This window comes from Trichomycterus rosablanca, chromosome 22 (genome assembly GCF_030014385.1).
Source record: "Trichomycterus rosablanca isolate fTriRos1 chromosome 22, fTriRos1.hap1, whole genome shotgun sequence".
Taxonomy (NCBI): Eukaryota; Metazoa; Chordata; class Actinopteri; order Siluriformes; family Trichomycteridae; genus Trichomycterus; species Trichomycterus rosablanca.
In genome coordinates, this window is record NC_086009.1 from 17464821 (window position 1) to 17488513 (window position 23693).

The following is a 23693-nucleotide window of genomic DNA, read 5'->3' on the forward strand; positions in this document are numbered from 1 at the left end:
ATGAATTGGAGATACAAAAGTGTTTGGCATTAAACTTGAACTGGTGAATCTTGTGTAACCAGTAGCTACCATTTCTGTCTTGAATGTAACCAAAAGTGTAAAACATGACGTTAAAATCCTAATAAATAAATAAATGAACCCCCAACAAGGAACCTTTTAGTCTCATCCTGGTATTATTGTGGGTCCTGCACAGGTTCAGGGTACTGAGCACCTGGGTTCGAACCTTGCCTCGGTCATTACTCCAGGTACTCTGATTTACTTTTTGATTTTGCTGTACAGGTTGCGAATCACCTCGACCATGATCAGTATGGTGTTATTATCGATGTAAAATAAACTAATCCATGAAGTAATAAATGTAACTTGTCTAACACGGTGTGTTACATCTGGACTGGTTGGTAGTGTGAGTCAGTGCGTTCGCCTGACGTCACATCCGCTCTCTCTCGGTTTGGCTAGGCTCGGCCAGCAGAAGCATGTCGGATACCGGTGTGTTAGAAGCGGTGCTGCGGCTGGTGGAGAAGGCTGACGATGGCATTGACAGCCTGGATGTGGCCGGTAGTCTCGGCGTGGACCATCAGGTGGTTGTCGGGGCTGTAAAGAGTCTCCAGTCCTTGGGGGAGGTTAGTATTAAACGCCCTAGCCTAACGTATGCTAAGCTAACTGTAGCTCATTCACTCTGCATGGACTGATGCAATAGCTGCTGATGCCTGATTAATCATCTGCTCTTGTTTCATATTAATGTAATAAGTGTATAAATTATATCATAATAAATAAATGGTATGTACACAGTACAGTAAATAATAACAACACTGTATAGCTGTCACCTGCCAACACTTATTAATCCAATTAGACGGAAGACAAACGTCAGAATTAGCTGTTATAACAATGTTGTGACCACACAGTCACATAGTGACCAAATATAGAAAATAAACGTACAAATCGATTTCAGAAACCTTATTTAAACATATGTGGGTGGCACGGTGGCTCAGTAGCACTGTCACCTCACAGTAAGAAGGTCCTGGGTTCGATTTCAAGGTGGAGCGGTTTTGCATGTTCTCCCCATGTTCACAAACCCCGACTATGTGGTCACAACATTGTTATAACAGCTAATTTTGACATCTGTCCTTCATCTGATTAGGTTAATGAGTGTTGGCAGATGACAGATATACAGTGTTGTTATTGTTTACTGTACTGTCTACATAACATTTATTTATTATTATATAACTTATACATCCCAGGTTTCCTCCGGGAGCTCCGGTTTCCTCCCACAGTCCAAAGACGTGCAAGTGAGGTGAATTGGGGACTGTGTTTGACAATAAACTTGTAAACTGATGAATCTTGTGTATTGAGTAACTACTGTTTCTGTCATGTAACCGAAGTGTGTAACATGGCGTTAAAATCCTTTTAAAAAAATAAATAAACATACGGGACTTGTATGGGACATGGATGTCCATGGTAGTCTTAGGTTTTAAATAATTTTGCTACCGATTTTCTGCACGTTTTACATAAAAAGTTGTGCATTCAAGTGTAGGTTCTGCAGGACTGTTTATTAATTAAAATAAACAAAGAACACTTACTAATTATTTAAATATTTCACCAATGCACACACATTATTCAATGTGCATTTTCAACCACAATTTAAAACCTGAAGTACAGAAGTCTGTGCCATAAACCAGTGATTATCAAATGGCTCTGGGTTTTCTGGACCAAGAGATCCCAGAATAAAAACTTTTGTCTACGATGTAAAACTAATATTAGTATCTTAGTTTAGTCCAACACTAAGCCTAATCATCTTTGTGAAGATTAACATGGCCCTTTTGTGCTTTTTTGCTTTTTAACACATGCTTATTACTAACAATCATCTCCACATGTCAGTCATGGTTTGTGTTAGTGCAGTCCTTTTGCATCTCATGAATGGATGAATGTATTTACAGGTAATTAATGCGGAACAGCGCTCCTCCAAACACTGGGAGCTGACTGGAGAGGGACGTGAGATCGCTGAAAAAGGAAGCCATGAGGCCCAAGTGTTTAATGCCATCCCTGAAGACGGACTGCCCCAGAGCCAGCTCATGGTACGTACAAGGGAGCAGGCTGGACAAACTGCTACTACTGGCTCTAAAATAATAACATTTTATTATTATGGCATAAACAGATTTAACCCATATGTACCATTACTGCATTTCCTTTTTTGTTTTTAGAAACTGCCTACTGGAAAAGTTGGCTTCAGCAAGGCCATGTCCAACAAATGGATCCGTGTGGATAAAGGTCATGAGGGCGGCCCCAGAGTGTTCAGAGCTGTGGGTTTGTTTTTGTTGTAAATCTTTGTTACTCAAGAATCCTGGTTGGTAGATTGTGCATGAAAATGAAATGTTATTTTTATGTACTCAATGCAAGGCTGTTTCACTGTTATATTGCAGGTGGAGAGTATTGAGGACACAGTGAGGGTGAAACTGCAGCAGGTACAGAAAGGTCAGACCTCTCAGCTAGAGGAGAAAGAAAAGAATGAACTAAAAAAACGGAAACTGCTCACTGAAGTGTAAGATACACCTTGTTTGTTTTGTTATTGATACATTCTTAATACTAGTACAAAAATGCTACAAAAATTTCTAACTGCAATGTTTCCATTTCAGCCCAGCAGGACTGTTAGTGATGATAAATATAAAAACCATTTATGTTAACTTGTTTCAGAACGATCAAGTCCTACTGGATCACCAAAGGAAGTAACTTCAGCACCACAATCACCAAGCAGGAGACTGAACTTACTCCAGAGATGATTGCCAGGTGAGTCCGGTCCTGTTGCAGCAACTAGAAGTATTAGTACATGTGACTCGTCTTTGCATTTTTTATTTAAAATCAATAACAGCATTGCAGTTTTGATGAGTGCCAGGAACAACAACGTGAACTCAGCCTTAAGCGGAAAGAAACTGTAGTGCTAAATCAGTTACACTAATAACATGTCACATCTCTCTCACTGTTTTAGTGGAAGCTGGAAGGAGAAAAAGTTTAAGCCCTATAACTTTGAAGCAATGGGGGTTGCTCCTGAATGTGGTCATTTGCACCCGCTAATGAAGGTTCGGACGCAGTTCAGGCAGATCTTCCTGGAGATGGGGTCAGTCTGAAAAGCATGAACACAAGCAGTCATTGATTACTTTATTACAGTTCTTTTCCTTACTATTCTTACATTCTCAGTGACTTTATTGGGATTTTTTTGTAATTAAATTAATATTTTATTTTCCTTGTCTTGTAGATTCACTGAGATGCCCACCAATAACTTTATCGAGAGCTCTTTCTGGAACTTTGACTCTCTGTTTCAGCCCCAACAGCACCCTGCTAGAGATCAGCATGATACATTTTTCCTGTCTGGTAAGATTTCTTAAACTTGAGCCTTGAACCTAGAGCCATCATTTCCAGGGGTCCAAAAGAGCATAGTTGTCCATATTTCTGGATGAAAGGATTGAATTACCTCTTAGTACCCTGATTCTGCACCAATGGTTGGGAGAGAGATCTGTAGCTGTGCTCTCCGTACAGCTTGCAGATTATTGTTAAATTATAAGCTGTCTGTAGATTCTCAACTCTAAAAATGCCTTGACGCTACCTTTGATGCTATATAATAAATTCCTTTTTAAAAGAGTTGCCAATACATGACCTCCATTTAGGCTAACTCACCTCAATATGCATGTCTCTACACACGCTGTGTATTTAGTGGGGTTTGTCTCCTTTGTGTGTTTCAGATCCAGCAGTGTCTCATAACTTTCCTCAAGACTACCTGGACAGGGTAAAAAAGGTCCATTCTGAAGGAGGATATGGGTCGCAAGGGTAAGACAACATTTACTTATTTAACATACTTACTAAGGACATCAGTGATTAACCAGTTAACCTATAATCGGCAAAGAAGTCACAGGTTGATTAATGCTGTCAGTTAAAATATCATTTTGCATGAACCAATGTGTTTTTAACACTGATGAACACTCAGTCCTTCCCATTGTCTTGGTCAGGTACAAATATGACTGGAAGATTGAAGAAGCTCAGAAGAACATCCTCCGAACACACACCACAGCCGTGAGCGCACGCATGCTGTACAAACTAGCACGGCAGGTATTTCTCTGACTCCTAACAGCTTACCAAAACGCTCATTTCAAATCAGATCATTGTTTACCCCTATATTACAGTTCTTATCATCTATACAAGACATATGCTTCTGTTTCTTTAAATAAAACATTTAATATAGAATAGAATAGAATAGAATAGAATGCCTTTATTGTCATTGCACAGTGCACAACGAAATTTTTTGAGCATCTCCTTGACGGTACATGTATGTACACACAGACATATATATACACATGTATTTACAAAATAAACATATACACATCTAGATACAGAAATAAACGTGTGGTTTTAAGAACTTTCCAGAAAAGAAAAGAAGAAGAAGGTTATTGCACGGTCTCTATAAATTGCACATTATTTCCTAGGATGTAAAGTTTGATAGTTTAGTGTTTTTATGGCGGAGGGGTAAAAGCTTTTCAGGAGTCTGGAAGTACGGGCCTTGATACTCCTATAGCGCCTACCAGAGGGCAACAAGGAGAACAGGTTGCAACAAGGGTGAAATGAGTCCTTTATGATGTTTGTGGCCCGACGCAGGCATCGGGTTTTGTAAATGTTCTCTAGTGAAGGCAGCTCAGTGTTGATGGTTCTCTGAGCTGATTTGATTACCCTCTGAAGAGCCTTCTTGTCAGCCTCAGAGCAGCTGGCATACCACACCAGAATGCCATGGGTGAGTATGCTTTCCACCGTGCTGCGATAGAAGGACACCAGTAGCTGCTTGGACAGGTTGGCCTTTCTTAGTGTCCTTAAAAAGTAGAGCCGCTTCTGTGCTTTTTTCACTAGAGAGGTGGTGTTGGTGGTCCATGTGAGGTCCTGGGAGATGTGTGTGCCTAGGAATTTGAAATTAGACACTCTCTCTACTGTGTTTAGTAATTAAGTGAAACATCATTTAAAAACAATAATAAACCACAAATTCTCAAATTCATTCCTATTGGCTGCAACAGTGCACTGCATTGGGTATATCAGTAATCATATATATATAGTAATGTGGAATTATTCTGACTAGGAAGGGTTTTAGCTACATAAGTAAAGTTGGTCTAGGTCAGTTCTATACTGAAGCAAAGTCATAAGCAGAAGGCCACAGGCTAGCACACACCTCCTCCAACAAGTGTGAAGCCGCCCATTGCTTTTTTTTCACCAGCCACTGGCAGTTTCCTACACTCGGAGAGGAACTGGTTGCCCTTTATGTGAACAGTAGGATTTTTACTAAGCTATTAAAACAATATAAAGGGACAATGATTTTGGCCTGATGTGCTTTAAAGTAGCTGATCAAACTTTTCTTTCTGACGTTGCCATTTCTGTCTTATTCAGGAAAAGTTCACACCAGTTAAGTACTTCTCCATAGACCGTGTGTTTCGCAACGAGACACTGGATGCCACTCACCTGGCAGAATTCCATCAGATCGAGGGAGTTGTGGCTGATTATGGCCTGACACTTGGTGACTTGATGGGGGTTCTGCATCAGTTCTTTACCAAACTGGGTAAAAGCTCCTCTCTTCAGTATTATTTCTTCAGTAACTTTCACCTTTAAAACAAAAAGTTCCTTCAGTATGTTTAATCATGTGTGGTGCTGTGTTTCTTGTCATTGTTAGGAATCACGAAATTGCGTTTTAAGCCTGCCTACAACCCTTATACTGAACCCAGCATGGAGGTGTTTAGCTATCATGAAGGTAAGCCAGACATGTTAATTCAGGTGTGTGTTTTGTATTGACAGTGATGCATGTGTGTGTTTACCTAAGATTTTTCTTTTGTTTCCTTTATCAGGGCTAAAGAAGTGGGTGGAGGTTGGGAACTCGGGGGTCTTCAGGCCTGAGATGCTTCTGCCTATGGGTTTGCCAGAAGATGTGTCAGTCATTGCCTGGGGTCTGTCTCTAGAGCGGTGAGTACAAACCAGAGAGATGGGATTTGGTTAGTTAAGTGCATAAGTATGGGGGTGGGGGGTGGGTGCTGCGGTTGATGAAAATGATGAAAAATGTAAATGAGTGTAAAAGAATTTAAATTTGCCTACTAGTCACAGTGATGCAACCTTTGGAGTTTTAACCATGCAACTGCATATTTTGCACATCATAATATTACTGATTGATTGATTTATTACTTTGTTGATCCCCAAAAGACAATTGCAAAATTACAATTAGCAAATGTGTTTAAAGTGAAGCTTACATACTGCTCTGTATTTACCACAGGCCCACCATGATCAAGTACGGCATCAACAACATCCGAGAGTTAGTGGGGCACAAAGTGAACCTTCAGATGGTGTATGACAGCCCTGTGTGTCGCTTGGACTCTTAATTTGTACTCAAGAGCACTTGCAGAAGAGACATTTTACCCCAACTGGAGCATCACATAGTTACATCCTGATGGATTTATGAAAGCATTCTGGATTCCCAGTGAAATCTTAACAAGTGAAATGCACTGCTTGATATATACACACAGATCTAATATGTTAATATTGTTGGACAGACCCCCATGATGGAGAGAAGATCAAATTATTGTAACATTCACACTATTTCATAAATCCAGTTCTCCAAATGTATGTACATGTACACCGAGCTAGCATAAATACTCATTTATTAGCATTCTCACGCAATCTCATCCGCTGTTTTATCTGTCTGTTATCCTGTGTCTGTTGCCCTGTCTCATGAAATGAAATTCATCATGACAATTATTAAGGAAATTCTTTAGTAGTAACTTTTAACACTCACACCTTCATTTTCGTAAACATGATTGACTGTAAAGGACCATGGCTTCTCGTGCTGACTGGTTGAGAATTTCCTGTTATTTAAGTAACTTTATTAAGAAAAAATGCAGTAATTGTTGGGACTGTGTTTCATTTCTGTGTATAAATTCAGAATGTTGTTTTGCTGGTAATAAATACTGCACTACACAGGCTGTAGAAATTTTATTTAATACCCTAAATAAGAGGCCATGTGTAAATCCCCCTGCCCAAAACAAAGCCAATCATCAACCAATAGTGGGCTTCCACTGTGCCACCCGAACGCCTGTATTTATACTTTAAAAGAAAGTCACAGTAAAAGATTTTCATCATTGTCTAGTTGCTTTTTGAAGTTACTTAAGTAAATGTTCCAGTATATGTAGTGTTTTACCATCCACCTCTGCGTGCATTGCATTAGGAAAGATTAGAAAGCTCTGTACAGATCTCGGAAAGTCATTTTTTAAGAATTATCTGTACAAACAACTCTGTGTACATCCATATTGCATATCAGGAAAAGTAAACAAATGCCTGAATTTATTATACAATAATTTATTTAAATAAATGTGATTATTTCCACAGTCCAGGGCAGCCAGAGACCAACAGTTTCCCCAGTTTTGAACCTATGTTTTGAACTCCTGTGTGTGTTGATCTGAATGGTCATTCTTAGTGCTGAACTGGTTTGCTTCAGCCTCTTAAAGGTTATTTGTGTAATTAAAGAGCTTAAATGTGCTGCTCTTAATCTGTCTGACACTCAGATGAAGGAAGACTTTGTGTGAGTTTACATGTTTGTTTTTGAGGGACGTGTTCATGGTGTGTGCCATGTTCATCAGTGAGATGATCTACACTAAATCTAAATCCTTTATGCAGAGATTATTAACTTTTTCAAGGGCTTAAAAGGTTAATGACTTCCATCAGAACCCTTCTTTTCATCTCATAGGCCATTTTCCAGTGCAATGCAGTAAACAAGTGCATTTATTTACAAAATATAAATACATTTAAAATTAGGAGAGTTACCAGTATTGGTCATCTATCTTCTGTAATTATTAAAATCTAATCAGGGTTGCAGTGGATACAGGCACAGGGATGTGCCACCAATCCATTGTAGGGCATAACACACTCACTTATCTACACATTCACATGTTGACGAAGCTGAGGTTTACAATGCAAGGGATTTGGGGACTGGACATTAATTAATAATAAAAAACATTGCACATACTCCATTTCTTGGTTATCACAATGACTGCTTTATCCATAGTTTGCGGTTCAGTTTCTGTTAGAGATTACTCCTGGTCAAACATGTTTTATACATCTTGTGGCAACGAGCTGGTAAAGCCAGGACTGTTCGGCAGTGCGGGACTGTGAGCAGCGCTGTCAGAAGAATGGATATGCGAGTGTCCTGCGTGAGGGAAGAAGGAAGGGATGTAGGGCATAGCAGCCAGCAGTAGAGGACTCAGCTGGGGGCTGTCGTCCAGAGGGATCACCACGTCATCCTGGTCCCACACATGGAAGGCATTGAAGTGGGAGAGGGACAGTGCAGCAGGGTTGATGCTGATGCTCCTTATCTCACTGTCTTTCTCCAGGTCATCTTTATTAGGGCCAAGAACACAGTCTAGAGGAAAAGCATGTTGAATTAAATACCCAGCGCTCACACAAAGTAAAAACACCTTACAGAGAATGTAAAAGTTAAAGTAACCCGTAAGAAATGAGCTTAGAAAACATTGAAGCATCACGTATAACTACAAACTCAATTTCAGGAAATGCAATTATCATGAAAATCTGAGTTTTGTTAATTCTATTTAAAAAAAAAAGATTTCCAACGCTTTCACTGACCAATGTATTTTTTAAATACAAATACATTTGAATTGTCTCCAATGCTCTCAAAAAAGTTGTACTACATTGTGTTACATCACCATCCTATTAATTACCTTTTTTAATATTTTGGGATTTGATAAATGCAGTTTTCTAATTAAAAAAGACTTACCTGCTATGTCACTGACAAGGTCTTTAATCAGATGTCCTATTATGGCATAAGCAACTGCTACCACCACCAACGCAGCCATTAATAAATACAGCACGGCTTTGGGGAGAGGTATAAAATCCCGGCTTGTTGCTTTGTACTCCTCGTATAAAGTGTCTTCATCAGAAATAGAGTACTGATAAGCATGTCCACTCTCATCTGTAATGTTGAAGCTTGTAACATTTAGGGACTTCATGACTCCACTTCTGTCTCTTGTTCTCCAAGGCTGAGTATTTTTTCTTATTTACCACTTGAAGGCTGCATGTTACTTATTCCTGGTAATCTTCAGAATAAACCTAATATTCTAAAACAGAAAGAAAACACACTAATAGTCTATATAATATGTCAAAAATAAACAAAAATAATGTTTTTTACAACATTAAATGTGCTCAGGTAGCACAGCAGTTTAATGCTTCTGCCAATAAACGTGGAGGCCGAGTTTGGTGCCATGCCACCAGCCTGGTTGGAAGCTCAATAAATTAAAAACAGCATTTTAAAGATACAACCTAAGCTTTAACTGTTTTATCATTTGTGAAAGAACTTTTGACTTTGTCACTACACTATGTGATTTTAGATTTTTATGATGCATTACTATTTCAAATAGTTTCTTCAGAGATTACTATTAGAAGACTGTCTTAATCCACTGCACCTTTAAAACAATGGCTTTGGCTGAAAAGAACACATCTGGACTTGTGTGGCAGCCAGTGGCACAAAACACGTTGTACAGCTAGATGTAAATAAATGATTAATGCAGTCAAGAAACCGAAGCTGCAAAAAAGCTGGCTTTTACAAAAGGACAGAGATGAGAAGTATATAAAACCCAAAAATAACTCGTTTATGAGTTGCAGGGTAAAGCTTTTAGAAAGGTATTCACAATCTCCTGATGTGAGCATTATTAAAACGTGTGGGGAAAAAGTGCATGCAAATCACAACAATTATATTATAAATTATATAATATATTTAATAAATATAATTTAATATAAATAATAAAAAATAAATATATATTTAAAAATATAGTTAATATAATAAATATAATTTAACTGGGCATTAACATTTGCATAAAAATTGTAAAATTGTTTGAATAGTTTGTTGATATGGTTTTGTTAATTATTTTCCACTTTTATAATTCTATAAAATATTGTATTTGAGCTGGAGTTCCCACAAACTATTGCATACAATTATACATTTACAGATGTTTTGCAAAGTTATTTAACATTTACATAATTTGTTAAAAATGTGTCTTTAAAAATACTAAATACGTTTTCGTTGATAACCAGTAGTCCTAAATAGGTTATGTAACATGGATATTTATTCTCTACATAATAATAATAATAATAATAATAATAATAATAATAGGTTATTTTGCGTTCTCCTAGTAAGCCAGTAACGTTTGATTTGCCACATAATAGTAACAGCAATAATTACAATACAATTCTCATGTATTAGAAAGTTTTCTAGACATTAAACTTTAGTAAAGCGAACTTAAATTCATGTATTTTACCCAAAGAAACATGTTGCACATACCTGTATGATAACTGTTATGATGATGCTCCTGTTCCCACAGCTCTGTAACTGTTGCGCCTCTTTAAGCGGCTGTTGGTGCGACTGAGCGGGTTTGTGTTTGCTGGTGTTTGATAAGTGGGCGGGGCCAGTCCATCACATGCTCCGCCCAGTTTTTGCTCCTCTACAGCGCATGAGCAGTAGATACTGGACAACACTGCTGTGTCAGTCGATGCTTATGCAGACATGATGTTATTAATATTGATTAAACTAGAGATTCCTTTACGCGTTCCTCTCAACTGCAATTAATACTTACACACACAACGTAAACCTTGTTAAAGTGAAGCTTCTAGTTTATATACACCGACTGTATATATATGTGCAACTGTGATGCACTGTGTATTCTGACACCTTTCTATCAGAACCAGCATTAACTTCTTCAGCAATTTGAGCTACAGTAGCTCGTCTGTTGGATCAGACCACACTGGCCAGCCTTCACCCCCCACATGCATGAATGAGCCTTGCCCGCCCATGACCCTGTCGCAGGTTTACCACTGTTCCTTCCTTGGACCACTCTTGATAGATACTGACCACTGCAGACCGGGACACACCCCACAAGAGCTGCAGTTTTGGAGATGCCCTGACCCAGTCGTCCAGCAATCACAGTTTGGCCCTTGTCAAACTCGCTCAAATCCTCACGCTCGCCCAATTTTCCTGCTTCTAACATCAACTTTGAGGATAAAATGTTGCCTAATTGCTGCCTAATATATCTCACCCACTAACAGGTGCCGTGATAAAGAGATAATCAGTGTTATTCATTTTACCTGTCAGTGGTCATAATGTTATGCCTTGTCGGTGTATATACACTACCTTTCTCCTGCTTCATAATGTATTTATTCAGTTGTCCATGCCACAAAAAGACCAGTCACATTGTGTATTTAATGTATTTATAGTATTTAGGTATTTGTGAATGTGCTATGGGCTGGTCTGAAAAAGGATTAAGCTTCACCAACTGCAAGAAGTTATATAAGCTGCTTGAGCCTCTTACTGGAGGCAAGTTCAAAGAGTGTATTTTTATAGTGAAATCTGTTCAGGTGCTTAATTCATGGCAGCACTTAATCCAACATTAAAGTCGTTACTCAGAATCATCTTTTATGGAAATTGTGTCAGTAATTTGTATTTTGTGAATTCAACAGACACCTCTTGTTCTTTTTGGAAATGTTTAGTCTAACATTTATACATTGTTGAGTAACTCTTTTTTTAATCAGAATTTTAGCCTCATTTGCTTATCTGTGACTTACTGAATTAAAAAAGAACCAGTGCTTGGATGGCACAAGTGTCTGTTCTGATAGTCCACTAATGTAGAGATCCCGGTTCAAATCTTAGCATTGCTCTCTGTTAACTTTTACTCTGAAATATCAGTTTTCTAACTGTCTTCTTATTTCCCTCTGCCCATTTATTTTATATCTCTCTGTTAACATGGCTCTGCCTGAACAGAATGGAGGATTATCTGTCCTGCACAATCACTTTCTCACTGTTATTGTTGTGCATTAACATGAACACCAGGTTTTATCCAGCTAGTGATTATTGCACACACTGTACTAAACAAATGCACAATGCTTTAATGGGGGATTGACCCTACATCTGGCCATTCCTTTTTTGTAGATGGTAAAAAATAAGTAAGCATTTTATGATGATTATATAATACTGCTTTGTAGCATGATTTGTCAAATTACTTCTTGCAGTTCCTACAGTATATAAATGCCCTTTGGTGTGATATCTTTGTCATAGCTAAACCATGAACATTGCTCTTGGTGACACCAGCTGTTTCTTTGATTGAGTGCCATTATTCAGTTTAATATCTATTTGATGACCTAGTTCACAGAGGTGGCCTGAATTAGGCAACATGACTGTAGTTTTATTACTTCTCCTCATTAATGTGGTGGACTGAACTGAGCTTTTGTGTATGTTCAGTCCTTTAAAATAGTTTTATATTCTTCTACTGTGCATCTCTATCATGGAATCTCTGTTTAGTTAACACTTGATTTGTTTGGTCTCTACAATACTAGTAGTGAAAACAGCTGATTGACACATTGCCAGCAAAAGTGTTGTGCAACAGCCAGAGTCACTTAAGCTGAGTATCTACAGATTGGGACAATGCAAAAAATGTTTTCCCCCTGTGTCCTACCAATGTGAGCAATCCTCTTCTGCTCTCACACACACACACACACACACACACACACACACACACACACACACACACACACACACACACACACACACACACACACACACACACACACACACAGGGCAGCACGGCAAGGTATCCTCTCATGATTGTTATGTATTTGAGGGTAGTAACTAATAGAATGCATTATGTGCTAATACCAATCAGCAGTAATGGATTAGACATGTGTATGAACATATCATAATGCAACACAAAATCACAGCCAGTCTGTGACTGAAAATTAGTTAGTTCTTAACTTCTTGCGAATGTTTGTCTTTACTAACATGTTTTAGTATATAAGTCGGGCGGCTCGGTGGGTAGCACTGTAGCCTCACGGCAAGAAGGCCCTGAGTTCAATCCCCAGGTGGGGCGGTCCGGGTCCTTTCTGTGTGGAGTTTGCATGTTCTCCCAGTGTCTGCGTGGGTTTCCTCCAGGAGCTCCGGTTTCCTCCCGCAGTCCAAAGACATGCAAGTGAGGTGAATTGGAGATTCAAAAATGTCCATGATTGTGTTTGATATTAAACTTGTGGACTGATGAATCTTGTGTAAGGAGTAACTACCGTTTCTGTCATGAATGTAACCAAAGTGCGTAAAAGATGACGTTAAAATCCTAATGAATAAATAAATAACACACACACATATTATTTTATTATTAAACATACCGCTTGTTTTTTTTTTAACTACTTTAAAACTAGATGCAACTGTTATGATAAAAATATGTATGTACAACAATTCGTAGCGCACTTGAATGCAGCACCAGTACCAATCAGCGGTCTCCTGTAGCAACAGCGCGCGTGCGGAGTTCAGGAGTTCGTTGGAGATGTTAATTCTGCTGTAACGGTTAGTAACGGTGTCACTTATGTTAATAAGTTTACATTTTATATCAGTTTCATATACATAGCTGAGTTTAAAATCCCCCATTGACGCTTAATTAAGTTTTTAAGTTTGAATTAGGGTTTAACAAAACTGGATATTAACATTTGTTTGTCATGCTAATATTACTGAACGTTAGCTAACCAGTGCTAGCTGAATCATGCTGTTTTTGTTGTTGTTTTGTTCCATATTTTACTGTTAAGAATTCAATTAAAAAAGACCTTTATTTAAAATATATCTTTATTATAAACGTAACTGCAATGTTGAAAACATAAGTTGCAGTTTGGTGGTATGTTGGCTGGATAAATGTGGCTACATTTAAACTTTAATATTTTATACTTTGGACATAGTGAGACATTATTGCTAACAAGGGCTTAACTGTGATGGTCCACTTTATAGTGATATGATACAAATTAACATTATAAATGTAAATATACTTTTATTATGAAAATAATAGGGCAGTTGTAAATAAATAAATAAAAAGGACAGTTGTAGCCTAGTGGTTAAGGTATTGAACTAGTAATCAAAAGGTCACTGATTCAAGCCCCACCACTGCCAGGTTGTCACTGTTGGGCCCTTGAGCAAGGCCCTTAATCCTCAAGTGCTTAGACAGTATACTGTCACAGTCCTTTAAGTCTAATTGGAGAAAAGCATCTGCCAAATGCCAAAAAGGTAAAGGTAATAATAACTACAATAATAATGATTTATTTATTAGGATTTTAATGTCATGTTTTACACACTTTGGTTACATTCATGACAAACAGTAGCTACTCATTACACAAGGTTCATCAGTTTACAAGTTTAATATCAAACACAACCATGGACAATGGACATCTCCAATTCACCTCACTTGCACGTCTTTGGATTGTGGGAGGAAACCCACACAGACACGGGGAGAACGTGCAAACTCCACACAGAATGGACCTGGACCGCCCAACCTGGGGATTGAAATCGGGACCTTTTTTTTTTTGCTGTAAGGCGAGAGTGCTACCCACTGAGCCACCATGCCACGCACAATAATAATGACAATTATATTATTATAAAATAACAAAAGGTAATGTTTGTTATAATAAGCGACTCGGTGCTTTAACGTAAATGCATTATAGGTCATGTGTTGGGTTATTAGTAGCAGTCTAATGAAAGAACATGTTAAAACAAAATTGTTAAAAAGCAAAGCAAGTGTATTAAATCAAGACTGTAACTCTTAAATCAGTAATTATCACTGTCGGTGTGTGAAAGAGTTAAGCAGGTTATATTAACTAGAACTGTATGAAGCTTTTACATGAATGAGTGTGTAGTATTGATAGAATTGTGCTGTTTTGGAAGGTTTATTTGCTCTTAAACAAAAAAGCGCTTATCATCTTTAATGCTTCCTCTGTGTTGTGGACAACATCAGAAGAGAGCGAAATAAACCATCTGCATGTATAAGCTTCTGACTTTGGGTAAAGCTGCATCCATCTTGCACTAACAGGGTATGGCTCAGCATTTCTTTGGACATACTGGTGCTGCTTCGTTTCAGTCAACACCTAAAGCAGGTCATCAACGTTTATCATCAGTGAAGGTAAAGATTAACAATCAGTTACAAACACCCACAGATTTTAATTATTACAAATGTTCATGAGGTGTGTTACACATGAATATTTAAAAACTTTATTTGGTGTTTACTGTCTCATAGGTTCCAGAAGAGGGACAAATTTTAGACAATGAGGGAACAACTCAAACAATGTCATTTGTAACCTTTGATGACAGCCATGAGCAGCAAAGGTTAGTTAAATTATGAGAAATTTGAGGCAGCTAAGTGTTTTCCATGAAAATAAACCTACATATTTGTGTAGTTTTTTTTTAAATAGCATTATGGGTGTCACATTTGAACTTGTCTCGACTAGTGAAGTGACACAGAAAGTATGGTAAGAGTGGTGGCTGTTATAGACACAGAGGATGGGGAAGGGACTCTTTGTTGATGCCCATAGTTTGGAATAGGATGTTTAACAAGCTTATGGTCAGGTGTACATCTAATTTTGGCCACATGGTGAATAATAACACTAATAATAATAATACTAAAAAGTGTTGTTTGGTGATCCAGTTATTGTTTCAGATGTTTTATTCCTCTCTCTCTCTCTCTGTTCATTATCTCTGGGTTAAGTGAGGACTCGGGCATAAATGTTTCACTCAGAAGTTCACCACTACGTGAAGTGGATGACAGCATTGTGTCCGCTCCTGTTACTGCAAGAATTGATGAGATTGGGAAGAAAGCACAAGACCTTATTGAGAGGATCAATCAGAGCCGTTCCATGGATCAAAAACTCATGAACAGCTTTGAGGAAAAGCTAATGAAGAAGGTATTCTCTGTCATGTCTAATCAGTAAATGTAAAATGTAAAACATTAGGGAATAACTGTGAAGGTACCACAGAAGAACCAAATCGGCTGCCCACAGACAGTTGTTTCTGTGTTTGTTGATTGCCCAACCATTTCAGTGGGCAGCATATTAGACAAGTGCTCCCATAATACCTGCTTTCTTACTTGTGTGTCGAAGAAAGCTGCCAGTAAGTTGGCATGTAAACCTAGGTGTTACTCATGTGCTTTCTTGCATCTTTGTCAGCCATAATCTGTCCTGTTGTTGTGTGTGATGGTGCAGGTGAGTGAAATGTGCCAACAGGTGAAAGAGCAGATGTTTGAGTATTATGACAAACACAGTCAAGAGATGGAGACAAAGATTGGTGAGCTCACTGAGGTGTTGGAGCGCAGTAGTCAGCTTAGCATGGAGCTCCAGGAGGCCAGCCAAACACTAGCAGCTATAAACAAGGGTTTGCAGTAAACCCTGGCCGGTAGATATGCAATGACACACGATGCATGACACAGTCCTTAATGTATGTCCACTGCAAAAGGTCTGAATAGCTGGAACAAGCTCATAGTGCACAGTGAAGAAGTATAATTGTAAGGAAATGTAGTCTGTACTTAATTAACATGATACAAATGTCTTCAGTTGTCAAAAAGGACTGGATGATAGTAATTTCCATACCACCAGCAATCACACTTACTGGTAGCAGTACCAAAGTAATTGCTTAACATTCAGAGGAAAAACACTGGACAATACATGCTGTGTAACACAGTAGAATAGAAAAGTATCAGAGCTGTGTTGAAAAATTGTATTTGGCAGGAAGGCAGCATCAGTAAAACCCAGCAAGGTTTTGTTAAAATGTGTAATTGAGAGTGCTATGAGGTATAAAAGACTGGAAAGATGTAATATGAAATGCTTTATTCTGAATTAATATGTTTTTATTAAACTTGTTTCTGTTTATTGGAAGCTATTAAACTATTTGTGCTTTATCTCACCACCAGCCTTGTATTACATTTAGTTGATTTTAAATATTTGAGATTGTTTCATATCTTATTACAGTGAATTTCTCAGACTGATAATCATATATTTCAAATCAAGAGAATGTGATTATTGTGCTGTTTACCTGTGGTTGTTTTGCTTTGCTAACCAGCAGAGTAAATCAGACTTTATTTAAGTGCTCTTATATATTCAATTTAATAAAGCAGACACATTGTTTAGCCAGACATGGCTTAAAAATAATACTGCTGAAATATACAAATGACATTTGAGCATTTTTCATCCATCAGTTAAAACCAAAATAAAACTTTAAACTTGATTTCACAAAAAACTAAATTACATGCACATTTTACACACAGAAACACTGAATGTGCTAGACCTAAGCCAAATCCTTGATTTTTAGGTTTAAAACCACTTATAATATTTATAATATACTTATATATTTATAATATACTTATAATATATCAATACAAATACATTCGGAGAGATGGTTTGCCTGCACATTGTACTTACTAAGAGATTTTGACCTTTATTTGAACACTTACGTTTCCCTCTCTCTTACTCGGCTTATTAATGTACAATATCATTTCCAGTAGAAAAATATTCTGATAAAGGGCAACTTACAGTAATTACACAATGTCGAAAAGCTTGAACAAACAACTTAGTGTAAAATTTACCCCCCCTTCCCCTAACGTTTGTGCATCAGTATTTTCAAACAGTATGTTCACTAGACAAACCAGCAGCATTGTCTGTAGTACAATGTCAACGGGCAACAAATTTACTGCTCCACAGTAAATGCCTGCAAACCTGTAATGGCTCTGCCCAGAATGAGAGCATGGATATCATGGGTACCTGTAGAAACAAAAGGAACAAACATAAATATTATTCAAATAAATATTTATAAACAGAAGCAAATGCCATAAAGTTAAATAACAAAGAGAAATGGAGTTTGTAGGTTGGAAACTCTAGGGCCTAATGAATATATTGATAACTGGTATGGACATTAAGACCCTACAGCATTTCACAGTGTGGTGTATTTCCCCTGTACATTAGCTCTACTGACCTTCATACGTGTTGACTGCCTCCAGGTTCATGACATGGCGGATGATGTGATACTCATCTGCGATGCCATTGCCACCTAGCATGTCTCGTGCCTGTCTGGCGATGTCAAGAGCCTTTCCACAGCTATTCCTCTTAAGCATGGAGATCATTTCTGGAGAGGCTCTACAGAGGATAAAAGAGGGTGCAATTACAAACAATATTTTCTAAATAATTTTTTTTTTTTTTTTACATAAATCATAGCTGAGGAGTATAGACTGGGGGCGGGTCACACCAGGATGGCTTTACAATTGGTTCAAACAAATTGCAATATTAAGACCATAGGTGTATTTTTAAGTCTGTGTCTTAACCCCAACAATATGACATGTCAGAATGTTTTACGGCTTTTAATAATAAAGACATAATAAAGCTCACTTCTTTCCATCGATGAGCCTGCCCAGCTGGAGGCAAGACTGCAGGCCAAGGGTAATCTCAGTCAGCATGTCTGCCATCTTCTTCTGTATCAGCTGGTTTCTGGCCAGCGGCACCCCAAACTGAATCCTAGTGGGAAATACAGGGAGGAAGAGTGGAGCAAACAAAATAAGGCTGATCATTACGGGTCTTTTTCGTTTAGCTTTTACATGCTTATTTGTCCTTTGGTGCAGTCGCGAAACTTGAAGTTAATGTAAGCTTATTTTATTTTTTTAGCTTTAGTCTTACTCAAAGTCCAGTTTTATTCATGTTTACACATGATTTAGCACTGACCACCACATGTAAATAGCAGAGTATTAGCAGACTGCTGTAGTGCTCTTACCTGTCTAGTGTGTATTGACGAGCTGCATGAAAACAGAACTCTGCTGCTCCCAGTGCTCCCCATGAAATCCCATAACGAGCATTATTCAGGCAGCCAAATGGGCCCTAGGTAGAAAGACAAAACATCAACTTCACAGCAAATTATGAATTACGGGGTGGACAGATCACTAGCCCAGGAACACAGTCACTCAATAAGTCACTGGCAAAATGTCTGATTGTCCTGTCACTTACTCACAAGACAATGAGTAAAAACAATGACTCAGTATGGCTCCCCTTACTAAACATTTATTTTACTTTCATAAGGATTAAAGATTTGTTGTTTAAAGGTGCTAGGGTGCAGTCAAAGTGAGATCTCTGAGATCTCGAACCTATAAGTTCATAGCCTAATCAGTGTTGAGAGGGAAATTGTAAAATGGTTTCCTATTTGCTGCTGCCTCCCGTGGCTGGTCGAATTGCGTCTGTGTTGCTGCCATGACTTTGTAAAGTGACTTGAAATTATTGACCACTTAAGACAGACCATGGTGTAATCTCAGACCCACACTGGATTCATTACTACTGCTTACCCCCAGGCCAGACACGTTGGGCAGCAGATTCTCCTCTGGCACTTCCACATCATCCATGACGATCATACCAGTGGAAGAGGCACGAAGTGAGAACTTGCCCTCAATTTTGGGTGTGCTCAGACCTTTCATGCCTCGCTCCAGGATGAAACCACGCACTTTTCCATCATCACACTTGGCCCAGACCACACAGATATCAGCCACTGGAGAATTAGTGATCCTGAAAATGAGAAAGTCCATCAGGTAAACTATGCAAGATTTAAACTGTAAATGCAACTTAAAGATTCTTTACAGTAATCTCCTTGTTAGTGTGTTAATTAGGTTTTATATAAATGTTTTAACACCCCTGGTCAAATTCCATGTTTTGTTGATCTTGTTTATTACATTCAGCAAATAAACTATAATCAAATGCAACATTTATGTTTGCTCCCTTTAGAAACTGTTAACTTGGAGGTGGGGACAATTTTTGTGAGCAATTTTTTGTGTAAACCATGCTCACAAGAACTAAAATACTGCCCCCAGGAGAACAAAGGTTCTAAATGTTACAAAATGTTTACCTGCATGAGTTCATTGCACTGTGCGCTCTGTCCCTAATACAGTTCAGTTTAACAAGTACAGATTACGTTCTAACTCCACCACTTGTGCTGCATCTTCTCTATGAGACATTTTCACATGAATGTAATAAATAAGGTAGTTTGAAAGGATCTTAGTGGTTAATATAAATGCTGCCCACCATGTTTTGGTTCCTGTGAGGGTGAAGGTTCGGCTGGATGCATTGTGTTTGGCTCTAGTTTCCATGCCTCCAGGGTCGCTGCCATGGTTGGGCTCAGTCAGGCCAAAGCAGCCCAGAAGTTCTCCTTTTGCTGCCACAATAAACACCCAAATGACAAGTTATTGTCAGAAAGCCATATTAGCAGTAAAATAAAAAATATATTTTGATTTTTGTGGGATTTTGCAATTTAGTTTATAGGTCCAGAAATAAATTTGTCTGGTCAGTGTGTGGAGTTGCTGTTACCAAGTCTGGGGAGGTATTTATTCTTCTGCTCCTCTGTTCCATAAGCATTGATGGGGTGCATGACCAGAGAGGACTGCACACTCATCACCGAGCGGTAGCCACTGTCCACTCTTTCAACCTCACGCGCGATCAGTCCATACGCAACATAGCTCGTTCCAGCACAGCCGTAGCCTTGATAAAAAAAATGAGCAGAGTGAAGCCAAAGTACACATGCAGTCAGCTATCAGTCAGCCGTTTACTTACCTTTAATAGTTGGACCCAGTACACCTAATTCACCCATCTCAGATAGAATCTCACGGTGAAAAACTAAATACAGTAATAGTAACATTTAAATTAATACAGAACAAATTAAGACAAGTGAGACAGAGCTAAATATAAAGTACAAACGTAATGCAAGCACCTTCATTTCTGTTAGCCATCACGATCCGTGGCATGAGTTTCTCTTGACAGTAGGTGCGAAATGTGTCTCGGATCATGACCTCCTCTTCCGTCAGCAGACCCTCCAGGTCAAGGGCATCACGCCAGTTAAACTGTACTTTAGCTGAGGGGTAAGACAAAGATAAAATAACTTGATAACACACTGATGAAGCAAACATCGCTTGCCTACATTGCACTCAGTGTTTCAACACTCACCCTATATCTGAAATTTACAAATTCAATCCCCACTGATGTCAAAAATAATATAATCTGGGTATAGAAGATAAAAGCAGTCTACTTACGTGCTTTGACTTGCTTCTTCTCACCACTCTTCTCAACCACTGAAAAGTGTTGGGAAATAAATATGCATTTATAAAAAGTTTCCATGCTTCATACATTATAATCAATAACCAGATTACCTACAACGCAACTGACACAGTTTCTGACCAGTCTTTGTTTAACTCCTTATGAGTGTACCAAACATCCACAGATGGATTTCCTTTTTCTCCCACCGTGAATGAAATATAAAACTAATTCAAGCAGCTGAATATTTTAGGGCACTGTACCAAAGTACAATCCGTACACTAAGTATTTGCATTTTTTTTGTACTTGCACATCCAGAAAATGATCAATTAATCAATTTGGCAAACTTACCTTTCTGGGCAGGTGCTGTAGTGGCTTTGGCTCTTAACGCTGAAGTGAGCACACATCTCTGTGGCTTGGCAAGTAGACTACACACACTTCTTAATGCCATCGTTTCTGATTTCTGAAACTTACAATTAAGGTCAAAGTTATACACACTTGTAAGGAACACCTATGGCTTCAATGTAGCCTGTGCTTAAAAATTAATTAAAGTTTGCTTGATTAAAGTTCATCATACATACATACATACAATCATACATACAAGGAAAAACAGCAGAGGCGTCTTTTTGCATGGCAGCTATTAAGCTTATGGCAGTGTAAAGCGTGTTTAACTGTGGATAGTATCACCTGTTCTTTAATTACACCTGGACAATTATTCTTTCAGCATAAGGTGCAATGTTGGGTCTTTTTCTTGACCTTGGCAAAGAGACTAATACTCCATGTATCTTGTTATTATAGACAATTGCTTGTACAAATGAACCAAAGTTTCCTTCAAATGTGAGAAAAAGAATCTGTTTTTTATGGGTTTAAAGACTTTCTATGGCACATTTCTAATCTAAGTATGCTTTGTACTCTGGTTAACAGGTCAGGCATGGCTGACTTTGGTTAGAAGTTAAATCTGGGGTTAGGTAATGTGCCCAAAAGCTCTTGCATAAGAAGATGGCAGCACTGCGTACAAACTACTACCCAACTATAAAGTATGTTAAAGCAATGACACCAATTGTAATGTAGTAATTTTACTACTAGGTTTTGTAAAACAACTTTATTATAAACTGTTATTGGACGCACTGTTTTAATTACAGTTTTAATTAGTGTGTGTGTTGTCGAGTCAATACATAATACATGTCATGTAAAACGTAACCTTAGTTATATGTTTAATTGTTATTTTAATTGTTAATATTTAGTTAACTATTCTGTTTTCTGTTAATCAAGTCTAATCCACACTACAGCTAATCTACACATAGTGAAAGTCACGTCGATTAATTTGGTTACAAAATATTTTATTAAGATATTTCATTTAACAATGCGTCTTCAACCGCATACTACAATACTAAATAGTAAGTCATGTGTACACCATGAATGGTGCTGTTCCTATTTTAAGATACTATTCAGTGCAGTAGTAGCCATGAGCACAACACTAGGACAAGTGCCACAGTTAGCTAGCAGCTAACCACTGACGCACAGCATGCACTAATCAATAAATACAGCGCACCACAGCGGTAAGAGTATTAAAATATTTCTATACCTAAATAAAACAGCGCTGTTGTTACATATACGCTGATTTAATAAGACTGATAATGAAAATCGAGGTGCTTCAGAGCTTACTGACCTGTACCAGCCTGCAGTCCGCAAGTCAGCTTCTGTCAGCAGGTCAGTTACGTCAAAGAAGGACAAGCACAATACGGCTCAGTACGGCAGCCATGTTGAGAGAGGCAATTTTAAAAACTGTCAGTTTAAACCTAGCAGTTAGCACACTGGCTTTATAGTTTGATGCGCCTCCATGCAGTAAAATTGACCGATAAACAATAATATATGTAGGGCAATATTTATTAGGAAAACATTTGAGTATATTAATGTATCTCATTGGTTACATTATACATTAATTCTATTGGCTCTCTAAAGGTTGGGTGTGTGTTTGCGATATCCAATCGTAGAGGTCAAAATCAATGTAACTGGAGAAGCTCATCAACTGAGGTTCAGTACCCAGTTCCAAACTACTTAATACCCTCTACATCCATGAACTATATATATACAGTGTATCACAAAAGTGAGTACACCCCTCACATTTCTGCAGATATTTAAGTATATCTTTTCATGGGACAACACTGACAAAATGACACTTTGACACAATGAAAAGTAGTCTGTGTGCAGCTTATATAACAGTGTAAATTTATTCTTCCCTCAAAATAACTCAATATACAGCCATTAATGTCTAAACCACCGGCAACAAAAGTGAGTACACCCCTTAGTGAAAGTTCCTGAAGTGTCAATATTTTGTGTGGCCACCATTATTTCCCAGAACTGCCTTAACTCTCCTGGGCATGGAGTTTACCAGAGCTTCACAGGTTGCCACTGGAATGCTTTTCCACTCCTCCATGACGACATCACGGAGCTGGTGGATATTCGAGACTTTGCGCTCCTCCACCTTCCGCTTGAGGATGCCCCAAAGATGTTCTATTGGGTTTAGGTCTGGAGACATGCTTGGCCAGTCCATCACCTTTACCCTCAGCCTCTTCAATAAAGCAGTGGTCGTCTTAGAGGTGTGTTTGGGGTCATTATCATGCTGGAACACTGCCCTGCGACCCAGTTTCCGGAGGGAGGGGATCATGCTCTGCTTCAGTATTTCACAGTACATATTGGAGTTCATGTGTCCCTCAATGAAATGTAACTCCCCAACACCTGCTGCACTCATGCAGCCCCAGACCATGGCATTCCATGCTTGACTG

At 38.4% G+C, this 23693-nt stretch overlaps 3 protein-coding genes across 4 annotated transcripts; 2 read left to right on the forward strand and 1 right to left on the reverse strand.

Moving 5' to 3' along the window:
* Positions 1 to 388: 388 nt before the first annotated feature.
* On the forward strand, positions 389 to 6981 carry farsa (phenylalanyl-tRNA synthetase subunit alpha). The gene is made up of 13 exons (XM_063018880.1): positions 389 to 617; positions 1932 to 2069; positions 2196 to 2294; positions 2415 to 2533; positions 2686 to 2778; positions 2978 to 3106; positions 3245 to 3360; positions 3729 to 3813; positions 3993 to 4092; positions 5410 to 5578; positions 5690 to 5767; positions 5862 to 5976; positions 6281 to 6981. Exons 1-13 carry the CDS (start codon positions 471 to 473, stop codon positions 6384 to 6386), a joined length of 1494 nt encoding a protein of 497 aa, XP_062874950.1. The 5' UTR covers positions 389 to 470; the 3' UTR covers positions 6387 to 6981.
* A 6327-nt stretch (positions 6982 to 13308) lies between these two features.
* Positions 13309 to 16759, forward strand: syce2 (synaptonemal complex central element protein 2). Its single transcript, XM_063018759.1, has 5 exons — positions 13309 to 13393; positions 14898 to 14987; positions 15102 to 15190; positions 15570 to 15765; positions 16063 to 16759. Exons 2-5 carry the CDS (start codon positions 14901 to 14903, stop codon positions 16240 to 16242), a joined length of 552 nt encoding a protein of 183 aa, XP_062874829.1. The 5' UTR covers positions 13309 to 13393; positions 14898 to 14900; the 3' UTR covers positions 16243 to 16759.
* On the reverse strand, positions 16669 to 22605 carry gcdhb (glutaryl-CoA dehydrogenase b). Of its 2 annotated transcripts, none has more exons than XM_063018758.1 (12): positions 22577 to 22605; positions 21259 to 21370; positions 20907 to 20945; positions 20588 to 20728; positions 20431 to 20493; positions 20188 to 20358; positions 19906 to 20035; positions 19176 to 19392; positions 18614 to 18717; positions 18235 to 18360; positions 17825 to 17985; positions 16669 to 17613 (listed from the first exon to the last, which is right to left on the reverse strand). In XM_063018758.1, exons 2-12 carry the CDS (start codon positions 21356 to 21358, stop codon positions 17540 to 17542), a joined length of 1326 nt encoding a protein of 441 aa, XP_062874828.1. In that variant the 5' UTR covers positions 21359 to 21370; positions 22577 to 22605; the 3' UTR covers positions 16669 to 17539. The 2 variants fall into 2 exon arrangements, with proteins under 2 accessions (XP_062874828.1, XP_062874827.1); XM_063018757.1 differs by having other exon boundaries at positions 21259 to 21376; positions 22577 to 22601.
* Positions 22606 to 23693: the final 1088 nt, after the last annotated feature.